The sequence below is a fragment of the Ostrinia furnacalis genome, unplaced genomic scaffold (assembly GCF_004193835.3).
Source record: "Ostrinia furnacalis isolate ACB-3 unplaced genomic scaffold, ASM419383v2 OfSCF3884, whole genome shotgun sequence".
NCBI classification, from domain to species: domain Eukaryota; kingdom Metazoa; phylum Arthropoda; class Insecta; order Lepidoptera; family Crambidae; genus Ostrinia; species Ostrinia furnacalis.
The window spans coordinates 42,941-57,574 of NW_021134123.1; the positions used below are offsets into that span (position 1 = coordinate 42,941).

A 14,634-nucleotide genomic window follows, 5' to 3' on the forward strand; every position below is an offset into this window, starting at 1 on the left:
GAAAGGCGATGACAGCTCGCGAAAGGCGATACGGCGTTGATCCCTTTCCGAGTTGATAAGTCTGCAATGACGTATAGACGCTACTTTGTGTTATATTTTTTATTGTACCATAACCATGTATAATTATTTTTTCACAAGCGGGGGAGAGTGGGACATTTTTGTAAATTAATTCCCAGTTGCCACCCCCACGGGGGTAAATGGGAATAACCCCGGAAAAATTATAGCATAATTTTCAAATTATATTTTTATTTTTAATAACATTTAGGATGCAAGTCGATCGTTATGGCAATCATCAACTTTAGTGATCGGTGGTAAATATTTATTATTTAGTTATTTCCGCTAGAAGACCCTACGTTTTCGAGTACCTACATATACAGAATGTCTTTTATCTTACCATAGTCAAAATTTTATTCCCATGCATACATTTGAGTATAATTTAATTTCAAATGGACTTACAAATTAAATCAGTTAAAAATTACATCTTTTCCAATTAAAATCCAATCATAAAAATAACTTACAATCGATCAGCTAAAACTTACTATACAAAGATACCAATGCAAAAATACGGCAGTGGGTCTTACGCGTTTCGCACCACGACTGATTCGGACCGCGGTGTGACCTTTCGCGGTGTGAACCGCCCGTGAAATTTTTGTAATGGGTCAATTCGGACTGTAATATGCAAAAACAGTCCTTTTTACGGGACTACGCCAGAAGGAGGGTTATGTTTTTTGGAGTTCCATTAAGTATCTGACCGAATCGACCCACTACAAATTATCCTTTGACCATTCGCACCGCACATACGAAAAAACCCGTTCAATAATAACTGAGCGTTTCACACCGCGGTGCGAAACGCGTAAACACCCAGTGTTGCCAGTTTCACCGCTGGGAAAACTACTAAAACTACTATTACCTGGGTTTTTACTTTTAACTGTTTGGCATGGAGTCTCCCCAGGTACCAAACCAGTTGTAGTTGAACATCGCAGCGTAGGGATGTTTTCTCTTCTTGTGGAGGCGTAGGGATTCTTCTGAAGCGTACCAATATTGGGGGAACTTGTCGAATGGATATTTGACCGATTCTTTCACGTACGGCTCTGATGGGTCGTCTGGAAAGACCAAAATAAAGTAATAAATAAATTGGTGAATACAGGGTGGAATTTTGTAATGTCACCTGAAGGGAACGTACTCTTAATACGGTAGATATAGCCCGGTCTGTGTAATTATATTGCTGTCGCGACTGTGCGACGGGCGCCCGCAGTGAGTGTGCGAGCGCGACAGCAACATAATTACGCGCGAGCAATAAGGATGGTTAGCTTGGGGCCATTGGACGAGATTCTACGTGCTCGGCGACCAGACTATAGACAGCCCGGAAGTTTGAGACTCCACTGGAATCTGGTTTTCTTCAGGTAACCATCTGCGGGCTGTTTAAAGGTCTACCTACAGAGAATGTACTTACTTGGAGGCAGACAGTAGAGGCAGAATATTCTCCTGCGGCGTCCCTCGTGGGTCTCTAAATGTTTCTTGTGCTGCTTCCGCCGCGTGGACACGTGCGGGCAGCAAGGACACGGGATGGCCATGGCTGCTTGCGACCAGTGGGGACTGGGACCGCGGTGCTTGGTATGTGTATGAAGATGGAGGTCTAGCTACATTGGTCGCTATAGCAAGACGACCAGTGTAAGCTGAGACCCCAATTCTTAGCTACTGTGTGAAGACAGAGGTCCAGCTACATTGGTCGCTATAGCAAACGACCAGTGTAAGCTGAAACCCCGATATTTAGGTACTGTGTGAAAACAGAGGTCTAACTACATTGGTCACTATAGCAAGACGGCCAGTGGGGACTGGGACCGCGGTGCTTGGTGTGTGTATGAAGATGGAGGTCTAGCTACATTGGTCACTATAGCAAGACGACCTAACTTGCATTTAGACACTTCGTAGTCCAGAATAAGCTGATACCGCAATCCTTAGCTACTGTATGAAGACAGAGGTCCAGCTACATTTGACACCCTTACCAAAAGTTACCAAGCACCAACGTACGTAGTGATTTACGTTACCGATAGATGGCGTTGCGTGTAGATTGAATCGCGGTGTGTTAAAGCAGCGACAGCAATATAATTACGCGCGAGCGATAAGGATGGTTAGCTTGGGGTCATTGGACGAAGTTCTACCAGACCTCCGTCACTCGCCTATGCCGACCGAGATAATTACCTACAGCGCGTGACAACTTCAAGTTGCAAGTCAGTCAGGGCCGCCGCGAGCCTGTGAGCACACGCGTATTTCTATACACGCTCAGTCGATCATCGTCACAATCAAGGTTTATTGTTCGAACAGCACTGTTATCCTTTTTTAATGAAAAATCGTAATATTTAGGAATAATAAATAACTGAATAATTTAAATAATTAAAAAAACTACACTTTTTAAATAATTTTGAAATATTTAAGACAAAAAACTGTAGAAAAAAATTATTTTAGCTAACATTAACTTTACTTCACCGTGTCTACTAGTGTGCGACACTACACCTTTTAAAACTGTTTGTCCAATTTCGAATTATCGCTACACTGAAGTTTATTAATAAGTACTTTTGTTAACTTTAGAGATGGTACGATAATACAAACACCACTAGATTAAAATTTACCAATCGTAAATACAATAAATTATTTTACTTTGCTTATACAACCCTGACGCTTGAGCTGTGAGGTAGATCAATTCTGAACACAAAACAATTGCGCTCTTGTGAGCGTAGTAGTAAGGTGCGATTTCGAATGCATCATGTGCGTTGGATATTTTGCATTATTATTATTACCGTTAAAATGTCGGCATCTGATCCTACACAAAGGAGTGCAATTTCTGTTGCTACTATTATGTATTCTGTGGTTCTACGTGCTCGGCGACCAGACTATAGACAGCCCGGAAGTTTGAGACTCCACTGGAATCTGGTTTTCTTCAAGTTACCATCTGTGGACTTTTTGGGAGTTGCCTAAAATAGAAAGGTACTCAATCTACTCACTTGGAGGCAGACAGTAGAGGCAGAATATTCTCCTGCGGCGTCCCTCGTGGGTCTCTAAATGCTTCTTGTGCTGCTTCCGCCGTGTGGACACGTGCGGGCAGCAGGGACACGGGATGGCCATGGCTGCTTATGACCAGTGGGGACTGGGACCGCGGTGCTTGGTATGTGTATGAAGATGGAGGTCTAGCTAGATTGGTCACTATAGCAAGACGACCAGTGTAAGCTGAGACCCCAATTCTTAGCTAATGTGTGAAGACAGAGGTCCAGCTACATTGGTCGCTATAGCAAACGACCAGTGTAAGCTGAAACCCCGATATTTAGGTACTGTGTGTAGGGTTTTGATCAAATAAAGAATGTTTTCTTGATAAAACAACCAGTTTTATTGGGAATTCACAATCGTTCACAATTTGCACGCAAAGAGAAAAAACAGAGGCGCCACAGAGAGTAGCGGCCAGAAAAAGGAACTACTTGGGATGCGTTCCATTTCTATCACCCACCCCAGAACGCAATCCCATTCTAAATACACAAAACAAATGTTTATCTACTGTTGTCCCCTTAGTTAATATATCAGACACATTTTCTTTACCTTTTACATAACAAAACTTTAAACTTAAACTGTTAACATGCTCTTTAAGAAAGTGAAATCGAATGTCTATATGTTTGGATCGCGGTAGATAACAGTCGTTAGCAGTAAGCTTGATGGCGCTTTGGTTGTCGCTGTAGATGAGCAGCGCGCGGTCGCGTCGCCCGCCCAGCTCTCCCTGCAGCTGCCGCAGCCACAGCGCCTCCTGCGCCGCCGCCGACATGGCCATGTACTCGGCCTCGGCCGTGGAGAGGGCCACGGTTTGTTGTTTGCGCGAGCCCCAAGAGATGGCGCCACCCTGCAAAACAAAAATATAACCCGTGCAAGACCTTCGGTCCCGGGTGTCGCTTGCCCAGTCGGCGTCACAGTAGCCTGTGATTTCATCTTGACCATTCTTGGTATAAATTAGTTTGTAGTGTTTTGTGCCCTGTAGGTATCTCATTACTCTTTTTACAGCTGCCCAGTGTTCAGATTTAGGTTCCTTATTGTACCTACTGAGGGCATTCACAGCAAACGATATGTCTGGTCTCGTTCCCTGAGCGACATACAGCAAACAACCTATTGCATGCTGATAAGGACAATCATATGTAGCTTCATCATTGTTGTTGAATTTCAATCCAGCTTCTATAGGAGTTTTTACTGGTTTACTGTTAGTCATATTGAATCTTGATAATATTTCATTTATGTACTTCTCCTGATCTAACATTATTGTATCTCCATCTCTAGTTATGTTGAAGCCCACACATTGCTTTGCAGAACCCAAATCCTTCATATTCAATTTTGTACTTAGGTTTTTCTTCAGTTCTTCAGTATTTGCTGGCAGAGAGCTGAAGATTATTATGTCATCGACCCATACTGCAAGAAAAATTCCTCTATTGATGTCATAATAAACACAGGGATCAGTCTTTGATTGTTCTATTCCCATCTCTTTCAGCACTAGGCTCAGCTTAATGTTCCACAGCCTGCTCGCCTGTTTGAGACCATAGATAGACTTGAGTAAGTGGCATACCTGGTTTCCTTCATTGTACATCTCCGGTTGTAACATATATATGTCAGTGTCTATGTTTCCTTGTAAGAAAGCAGATACAGCATCCATCTGATGTATCTGTAAATTATGTTGTGCTGCTAGTGCAAACAAATATCTGATGGAAGCATACCTCACTACTGGAGAGTAGATTTCCTGGTAATCTATGCCTGGCTTCTGCGCATAACCTTTTATGACCAGTCTTGCCTTGTGTCTAATTATATTTCCTTGTTGATCAGTCTTTGTTTTGAATACCCATTTGCTTGACAATGCCTTTTTATCAGGTGGTAGGTCTACAAGCTCCCACGTGTGGTTTTCCATCAAAGATGCATACTCTTCATCCATTGCCTTTTTCCACTCACAAGAATGTGGGGATGATAAAGCTTCTTCTACATTTTGTGGATCAGAAACACTCGTATAAAGGCATAACAATCCCTTCTTGTCTTGGTGATCTTTATTACGTGGCCTCAGTGTGATGTTACTTGTTGGTTGTACCTGCTTCACAAACTGTCTCGGGGGTTGATAGCTGTCATCAAGGTCACCGGTGTCAGTTTCATATTCACTCGAGTCTTCGGCTCCACTCAAGATAGACCCAACAACTGATCCGCTGTCTTGAGGGTTGACAGGCTCCTCTGGTGAATTGCTCTGTTCAGAACTGACATGTTCCTCCGACTTGGCCAACACATCTTCAGTGGGATTAACTGAAATGGAACATTCATTAGTTTGATTCACATTTTCAAAGAAAACAACATCACGGCTCTTTGTGACCTGGTGAGTCTGTGGGTTCATAATGCGATAACCCTTAGTGTTTTCGCAGTAGCCCACGAAAATCATCTCGGTTGATTTTTTATCCCATTTTAAGCGTCGTTCCTTGGGTATGTGTACCATCACCTTTGAACCAAATATCCTCATGTGCTTAATTTGGGGTTCTTTTCCTGTCCACATTTGGTATGGTGTCACATCTCCTATAGCCTTAGTTGGCGATCTATTTATGATGTAAGCCGCGGTCGCCACAGCTTCAGCCCATATTGGTTTCTCTAGGTTAGCAAAAAACATCATACACCGAGCCTTCTCTACTATGGTCCTATTCATCCTCTCGGCAAGTCCATTTTGCTGAGGGGTGTAGGGGGTTGAGGTCTGGTGGGTAATCCCACAGCTAGCTAGGTACCTTTCAAATGTAGTGTTGCAATACTCTTTCCCATTATCGGTTCTTATGGCTTTAATTTTATAATCTAACTGATTTTCTACTTTCCTTTTGAAATCCTTGAAAACTTCCAACACATTTTGTTTATCTTTAAGGAAATAGATGTGAACCATTCTTGTGAAATCGTCTATGAAAGAAATGAAATATTTCATACCTCCATAAGATGCAACTTCCATCGGCCCGCACAGGTCCGAGTGTATCATCTCCAACGGCTTTGTTGTTCTGGTACCTACATGTTTGAAAGGCAACCTTGTCTGTTTCCCCTCATAGCAGGCAGTACACTGAATATCTTTCTGCGGATCCTGTGTTAGCACAACCCCCTCAGCACAGTCAGGCAATTTCTTCAGAGCTGAAACATTCAAATGGGCCATCCGAAGATGCCATAAATTAATATCATTTGATTTGTTACATACCAAGTTTGCAGTTTCATCATTTATGTGGGTATTCAAAACATATAATTTATCTGTCAAGGTGGCAGAGCACAGCAATTTCCCATTAGCATTTGTGATGTTACAACCTTTCTCATTGAATGACACCTTGAAACCATTCTTAGTAATTGTGCTCACTGACAACAGGTTAGCTGCTAATCCAGGTACATAAAGTACATTTTTCAACTGAATATTTCCATGTTGTGAAATATGTATACTGATATCTCCAACACATTCCACTGACAATGGTTCTCTATTAGCCACTGTGACAGTTTTCACTGATGAATCATGAATATTGTACATCCAATCTTTGTTACTGCACATATGCATCGAAGCTCCGGAGTCAATAAACCACTTTTCACTTCTTTTACCTGAAAAAGCTGAAAAGGCTGCAATAAATCCTTCCTGTTTATCACTCTCCTTGTTCACTGTTTTCTTTGGATTTTTGCAGAACTTAGCCAAGTGTCCAAAACCATTACAGTTGTAGCATCGGGGACCCTTGTACTTGTTTGGTGGCTTTGACTTGTTGAACTGTTTATTCTGATTCTGATTTTTCTTGGAATTAGAGTACAATGCACTGCTTGAACTTTCAGTTTTCACTTCTTGAAGCAACTTTGTTTTTATAAAGTCAGCACAGATTCTGGCACCTGAGTTCTCTAACCCCATTATCATGGGTTTGTAATCATCTGATAGACCGGCCAACATTAATGTGCCCAGCCATTCATCGTTCACTTCGAAACCTATACTTCTAAGTTTATGTGCAGCACTCATTATTCTACTCACATAGTCTTCTATTCCTGAGCTTGATTCAAGTGAGGTATTTATAAGTTCCTTCAACNCTCTTAATACGGTAGATATAGTCTGCGACTGTGCGACAGCAATATAATTATGCGCGAGCGATAAGGATGGGTAGCTTGGGGTCATTGGACGAAATTTTACGTGCTCGGCGACCAGACTATAGACAGCCCGGAATTTTGAAACTCCACTGGGATCTGGTTTTTTTCAGGTTACCATCTGGGGCTGTTTAAAGGTCTACCTACAGAGAATGTACTTACTTGGAGGCAGACAGTAGAGGCAGAATATCCTTCTAGCTATAAGCACTAGGTTATGGTCTACACTATGGTCACTGGTACTACACGTGGCCATAAGACACAAATTGCTACTTACTTGGAGGCAGACAGTAGAGGTAGAATATCCTCCAGAGAGGGATCAGAAACGACCATTATAAGCTGAAATCGCGCTCCTTAGTAACTATAGGCCGATGGAGGTCTATGATGATGGAGAATTTTGAGACCACTGGGATCTGGTTTTCTTCAGGTTACCCCCTGGGAAGGTTTTCTTCAGGTTACCATCTGGGGGCTGTTTAAAGGTCTACCTACAGAGAATGTACTAACTTGGAGGCAGACAGTAGAGGCAGAATATTCTCCTGCGGCGTCCCTCGTGGGTCTCTAAATGTTTCTTGTGCTGCTTCCGCCGCGTGGACACGTGCGGGCAGCAAGGACACGGGATGGCCATGTCTTTGGGCACGCAACCGTGGCGCTCTGCGGCGTGTGTGAGAAGAGTTGACACTACGCGGTAGCCCTGGTGAAAGGTGGTCTTTTAACTTCTATACAACTTTGAGGAGTAACACAAGATTTTAAACTTTCGCGTTCCATTTCAACTAAACAGAGAAACAGGAGGTTAAACTTAATCACTGGATGGAGTTACACAGTTCAAAAATCTTCTCCACTGAACGGCATTATCACACTAGGATAGTTCGAGAAGCGATTGAAATTAAGAAACATAAAAATTTCAATCGGGAGGACGGATTTAAATTGTCACCAGTGTGGAATCCGGTGATTAATAAATGCAAACAGCGAATTTTGCCGTCAAGTACGAATAAGGATACTGTGAGTGTTGTGTATCGTGGTAACATCACTAGTGGTAGTGTAACAAAATGACAATATGAGGGTAGTTGAAAATTTTCAAGCCCGCCCGAACGGACGACGCCGCGAGCCGCCAGTCTGCTTGTGACAACGGCTGCAGCATCGCAGCCGAAACGTCAAGCCGTGAGTACATAATGTAACTCATTAATAAACGTCGCGTTAAGACCCGTGTTTTACTATTTTATTTGAGGAGTAACGTTAGATTTCTGGCTGATAGATATCGCTTTCTTGTAATCTTTTGTAAAATCAGGTTAGCGGTATCGACGATAGATGGCGTTTTCTTGTAGTTTAGGCACGTTCGTGAGTAAAGTTGACACTACGCGGTAGCCCTGTGGTAGAAAGTGGTTTGAGGGGTGGCCGGTAGATGGCGTTATGTTATACTTTTGATAAGTGTAGAGTTCTGGCCAATAGATGGCGCTTTCATAAGAAGGTGCCATCTACTGGCCTAAACTATGAAGTTTAGGCAGTATTTGTGGAATCAGATTATAGGTATAACCGATAGATAACGTTTTCTTATGGTATAATAGACAGAAACTTCTTTATCTATATCTATATTTGAAATGTCACTGATAGATGACATTTCTTAATGGTTTGCCAGACTTATTTTTGAAATTAAGTTACATTTTTGGCCAATAGATGCCGCTTTTTAGTTACATCTTAGTGAAGAGCTTTATTACTTTGGCCGATAGATGTAGTTTCCATACAATTTTCCAGACTTTATTAAAATAATTTACAAGTTTGACCAATAGGTGACGCTTTTTTACTTTACACTGGGGGTCTCCAAACTTTGAAGCCTTGGGGCCATAATATTTTTTTAGTATGCTGCAAGGGCCATAACAATTTTAATTTTTCTGCCCACCTATGCAAACATAGGCTTAGACTTAAGCTGTCGCGGGCCGGATTGATGGCAGTGGCGGGCCGGATTATGACCCCTGCTTTAAACAGATTTAATAATAAAAAGAGTTTTCTTTCTCTGACCGATAGATGTCGTTGTCCCAAGAGTAACATAAACATGAAAATAACTTCTTTCCTTTTACCCATAGATGGCGTTGTCTAACCTTAAAACAGTGCTCGCATCTATACGGAAAGTTTTTCCACTTTTGGCCGATAGATGGCGCTTTTTGCTATAGACAGAAAATAAAGAGCTTTCTTCGGCCGATAGATGGCGTTATCAGTTTCATCATCACCATCATTTCAGCCATAGGACGTCCTTTACTGAACATAGGCCTCCCCCAAATGATTTCCACAATGGCCGGTTGGTAGCGGCCTGCATCCAGCGCCTTCCTCTACCTATATGAGGTCGTCGGTCCACCTTGTGGGTGGACATCCTACACTGCACTTTCCGGTACGTGCGCTTATCAGCCTACCAATCTTAAAACAGTGCTCGCATCTTAGAAACAGAAAGTTTTTCCACTTTTGGCCGATAGATGGCGCTTTTTGTAAAAGACAGAAAATAAAGAGATCTTCGGCTAATAGATGGCGTTGTCTACGGCGTCCCACAAGGTGGACCGACGACCTGATAAGGGTAGCAGGAAGGCGCTGGATGCAGGCCGCTACCAACCGTGCGATGTGGAAGTCATTGGGGGAGGCCTATGTTCAGCAGTGGACGTCCTGTGGCTGAAATGATGATGATGATGAGTAAAAGAGCTTTCAAACTTCGGCCGATGGTGTTTCTTATCTAGGTGTGAAATGAAGTCACGTATTTGACCGATAGATGGCGCTATTTTGCGCGACTGCGTCGGGCGGTCGTAGTGAGTGTGCGAGCGCGACAGCAATATAATTACACGCGAGCGATAAGGATGGGTAGCTTGGGGTCATTGGACGAAATTCTATCTGCTCGGCGACCGGACTTTACTAACCTTAAAACAGTGCTCGCATCTGTAGGGAAAGTTCTTCCACTTGGGATTCTTCTTGCGACTGAACACCATGCGGTAGGGCTCCGCCGGAAACCAGTCGGCCGGGTCCAACTGCATCTCCACCAGCTCGTGACCTGAGCAAGATCAAAATCAAAATCAAAATTATCTTTATTTGTTTAGGCTAATTAAATTAGTTCTTGCAAATCGTCAAATGCTCTTAAGGAGCCTATACATGTCTCATTCTTTTTTTGCCCTACCAGCGCTTCGAGACAAACATTTGGCAAGTGCTGAGAAGAAGCGCCGCAACAAACTCAGTCACCACTGTCTGCCGGTTTAAAATTATAAAAAAGTAGGAAGTTACATACATTCAGAAGCAAGTTACTTACCACGCGCTCCCGTTGATAGAAGGTGGCCTTTAAGACGCCCATCTAGCACGAGACCGCGTGGCAGTTTTGAATATATTTCTTTAGTGCCGTGCTAATTTCTAGGTTAATTGTTGCGTTTTGATACATATATTTTATGTCAGGTATATCTTTCCTTGACCAGTCCCNCTTTTATTTTTGAGGACCAACAAGTAACGATCAGATATAATTTTTACATCTCAATAATTTTTTGCGTAGTTCAAAAGAGATTAAAATATCGATCGATTTCATTTATTTTGTGTCTCAAAGAAAGAGGATCAATCATTAAAATAGATGACCATTTAGATTTTTTAATTGCCGTTTTTGCTAATTTAAAAAGATCATTTAAATACATGCCGTTTTTTATACCAGTAGGGTATAAGGTAGAGGAAGCGCTTAAGCTAATAAAAAAAACCGGCCAAGTGCGAGTCGGGCTCGCGCACAAAGGGTTCCGTAGCAGCAAATATAATAAACTTATTATGTCAATTTATACACCTGGTGAATGGAGCCTAAACTCTCCCGATATTTTGCCTTGTACTTTTATGTATGAATATTAATTTTATATATGNGGGAGTGTAACGACCCGCCAAGAGATAAGGATACTCAATAACTTTATTGCTTCCATTGGGTAAGGGTAAGGTTACTTGATTATTGTGTTTTGAGTTGTAAAAATGTCAAGATAACTCAAAGGTGACTGACTGACATAGTGATCTTTCAACGCACAGCCCAAACCACTGGACGGATCGGGCTGAAATTTGGCATGCAGGTAGATGTTATGACGGTCATCCAGACATCCGCTAAGAAAAGATTTTACGAAACTACACCCCTAAGGGGTAAAACGGAATCCACGCGTACGAAGTCGCGGGCGGTCGCTAGTTAAGTATGTAACTTCAAGAACAAAAACTTTTGCACGTCACATGCCACAGAATATGCCGGAAAAAATTGAATATTCTTGCAAATAAATAAAGTAAAATAGAGTTCACGCTGCCCAGACGGGTTGGAGAGGCCTGTGTGCCTACCATGAGTTTACGTTAGGTGAGCTCGCTAGCGAATACGTCAAAAAATTCTATGAAGATTTTTTTTTGAAAGTAGCCGCTAGGGGCGCTGCACAATATGTCATACATTTAAATGTCATTTTTTTACGCAGTCGCTAGCGAGCACACCTAACGTAAACTCATGGTAGGCACACTGTTGTCCCTTAGTTACCTCCTACGACATTGGTTCCCAAACTTATTCGAGACGCGCCCCCTTTCAACCATACAAAAAATTTGCCCCCCCTCCTCCAGTCAAGATTACTTAAAGGTCGTATCGAGCAGTCTGGGCATTCTCTCAGCGGTCGCAGGTTTTTATACTTAAGTACACAGATGGCCCACACCCCCTTTAAAGGTATTTATTTGCCTCATCAGGGTGACCCGCCTCCCACTTTGGGAACCAATGTCCTACGACGGCCCAGGAAGAGTACCGGTGGCTCAATACTCAGAAACTACTGGTCCGATTTGAAAAAATATTTTCGTGTTCGATAGCCCATTTACCGAGGAAGTCTTTAGGCTATATACCATCACCCTACAGCTGAAAGGGACGGAGCAGTAAAGAAAAAGCGTAACAAAAACGCGCGTAAAGTTTTTTTGTGACAGACTAAATTTCACGCGTACGAAATCGCGGGAACAGCTAGTTTATTATACACTAGCTTTTGCCCGCGGCTTCACCCGCGTGGAATTTTGTTTGTCACAGAAAAACTTTATCACGCGCGTCCCTGTTTCAAAAACCGGGCGTGAAAGCAAGACAGACAGACAGAGTTACTTTCACATTTATAATCCTACTAATATTATAAATGCGAAAGTTTGGATGTCTGGATGTTTGTTACTCTTTCACGCAAAAACTACTGAACGGATTTTGATGAAACTTTACAGTATTATTGTTTATAACCCAGAATAACATAATACATAGGCTATAATTTATGACGATCTGTGACAAACTAAATTTCACGCGGGTGATGCCGCGGGCAAAAGCTAGTATTAGTATTACTCATGCTGTTTGTTTCCGTAATAAAGAAAAAATAAAATAAAATAAATAGATAGTTTCCGTACATACCTTCAGGCACTTTAACCTGCGGCGGCGGCGGCGGCGGCGGCATGGAGACCGACGGGCCTGACGCCATGCTCATGGAACTATGGGACGCTGCTAGCAGGCTCGTGAGGATCTTATTGTGGGCCTGCAATGAGAAACAACTAATTATATCAAAACATTTATATTTGTGATTCATCATCATCATCATCATTTCAGCCATAGGACGTCCACTGCTGAACATAGGCCTCCCCCAATGCTTTCCACGTTGATCGATTGGTAGCAGCCTGCGCTTCCCTGCTACCTTCACGATGTCGTCAGTCAGTATTTGTGATTAAGTGTTTTTTTTTAGATTATTAGCAATTTATATTGCACATTTTTTTTTATGCATAACAAGGCAGATTTGACCACAATCGCACTTGATGTTAAGTGGGATGCAGTCTAGGATGGTACATATCTGCCCTGTAAGTGCCTATTCACTCTCGCCTTGAAAAGGCCCGGATTATACATGTATAAACTCATGCTGTTTGTTTCCTTAATAAAGAAAAATAAAAAAAAAAAATGATAGTCTTCGGGAAAGACAGCAGCAGGCAACAAATTCCAGTCCCTAGCTGTTCGCATTATAAAAGAGTCGTCGAAACGCTTAGTGCGAGCTGGTGGTTGTCGAAACATTACATAAATCACATATTATCATAAGTGCCACTAGTAGTGGTCTAAATTGAACAAAATATTTTTGATTTGATTTGATTTTTTTTTTATAAAGATTATTAGCAATTTGTATTGCACAAGTTACTAATAGTCCCGTTAGCCCCTCGTGTTGAGCTAAATAAGCTTGTGTTACGAGTGGGCTCACCACAATAGTCGAGCGACGGTGGGATTCGAACCCGCGTTCCTCGGATCTCGAGTCGGCCAGTCCGCCCCATTCACCGTTCGGCTATCGTGGCTATGATCGTGGATATTTTACGCTATAAACTTACTACTTACTTGTAGCAAAGCCGTATTCTGTAAAAGGGCGCTCGCATCAAACATAGGGCCCTTCGGTTTCCTCTTGTACCCTTTCGGAGGCCCTCTCTTCTTAGCCACCTCTCCATTCTTCTTATACCTGACCACTTCTCCCGATTCATTCTTACTTGGTGTCGTCACCGGAGTAATAGTCAATNTAGTCAACTTCGCTGGCAAAGAATACCTCGAGTGGAGATTCTTGACAATACTGTTACTGTTTTTTATTGCAGTGTTCGTTAGAGATAATGGATTGGCTAAGTTTAACGGATTGTTGACGAACTTTGGCAGCGTAGACGTTGGTGTGGAAGGGAATATAGATAAGGACTTTGGGGTGTTGAAAGCTGGGATTTGGTAGACTTGTAAGTCGAAGGATGAGTTGCCGAAGGCTTTGTGACGCTTGGCTGCTGGTTCTTCATCGCTGGACTCCGATTGTGTTGTGTTGCTGAGAGGGTCGTTCTCTGCGTTTGCGAAGGGATCAGAATGTTCGGCTTCTTGAACGCAAAACATCTGGAAAGTAAACATAGGTACTCTTTATTACTGACGAACATGAGTTTATTTTTGACTGGGATACAGAGCAAAAGCTGATTTTAGCCTTAGATATCTAAATAATTATCAAATCAACATTGATTGATAAATTTAAGACATTTCAATTTCACTCTATCAGCACCATTTGATTTAGTATCTATCAACGCACAGCCCAAACCACTGGACGGATCGGGCTGAAATTTGGCATGCAGGTAGATGTTATGACGTAGGCATCCGCTAAGAAAAGTATCCTTTTTGTTTATTGTTGTAGATTCTGTCCTATGATGGTTAAAAGTTTATACAACATTAAATAAAGCCTCAAATACAATTTATGTTTGTAACTGGAAAGAGTTCTGACTGAGCTTCATTCTGTAATACACTCCTATGCTTAGATAATGATGTTCTTTTTCTTTCATCTTCTTTTTATTGATGGCGATGAAAGATTATACATTTAGACTAAATATTATAAAATATAAATATTCATACCCTTAGATGACTTCTTCTTCTTCTTCTTTTATTGATGGCGATGAACTTGTGCTTTTTCGCCACTGTTCCGCCAATGTCACGTGCGCAGCTTTTACACAGTGATAGAATCAAATAAAATAAAATAAAAAAAAAAA

The 14,634-nt window shown here is 42.0% G+C and overlaps 1 protein-coding gene across 1 annotated transcript in view; it reads right to left on the reverse strand.

Moving 5' to 3' along the window:
* The window catches only part of LOC114358348 (uncharacterized), a 15,230-nt gene continuing 596 nt past the window's right edge, over window positions 1-14,634 (reverse strand). Inside the window, exons 2-6 of the mRNA XM_028312282.1 lie at window positions 13,472-13,996; window positions 12,515-12,635; window positions 10,026-10,156; window positions 7,636-7,822; window positions 1-1,103 (exon numbers count right to left, since the gene is read on the reverse strand). Coding sequence (XP_028168083.1) covers window positions 925-1,103; window positions 7,636-7,822; window positions 10,026-10,156; window positions 12,515-12,635; window positions 13,472-13,996 — 1,143 coding nt within the window. The 3' untranslated portion in view covers window positions 1-924. The remainder of the gene's footprint in view (window positions 1,104-7,635; window positions 7,823-10,025; window positions 10,157-12,514; window positions 12,636-13,471; window positions 13,997-14,634) is intronic.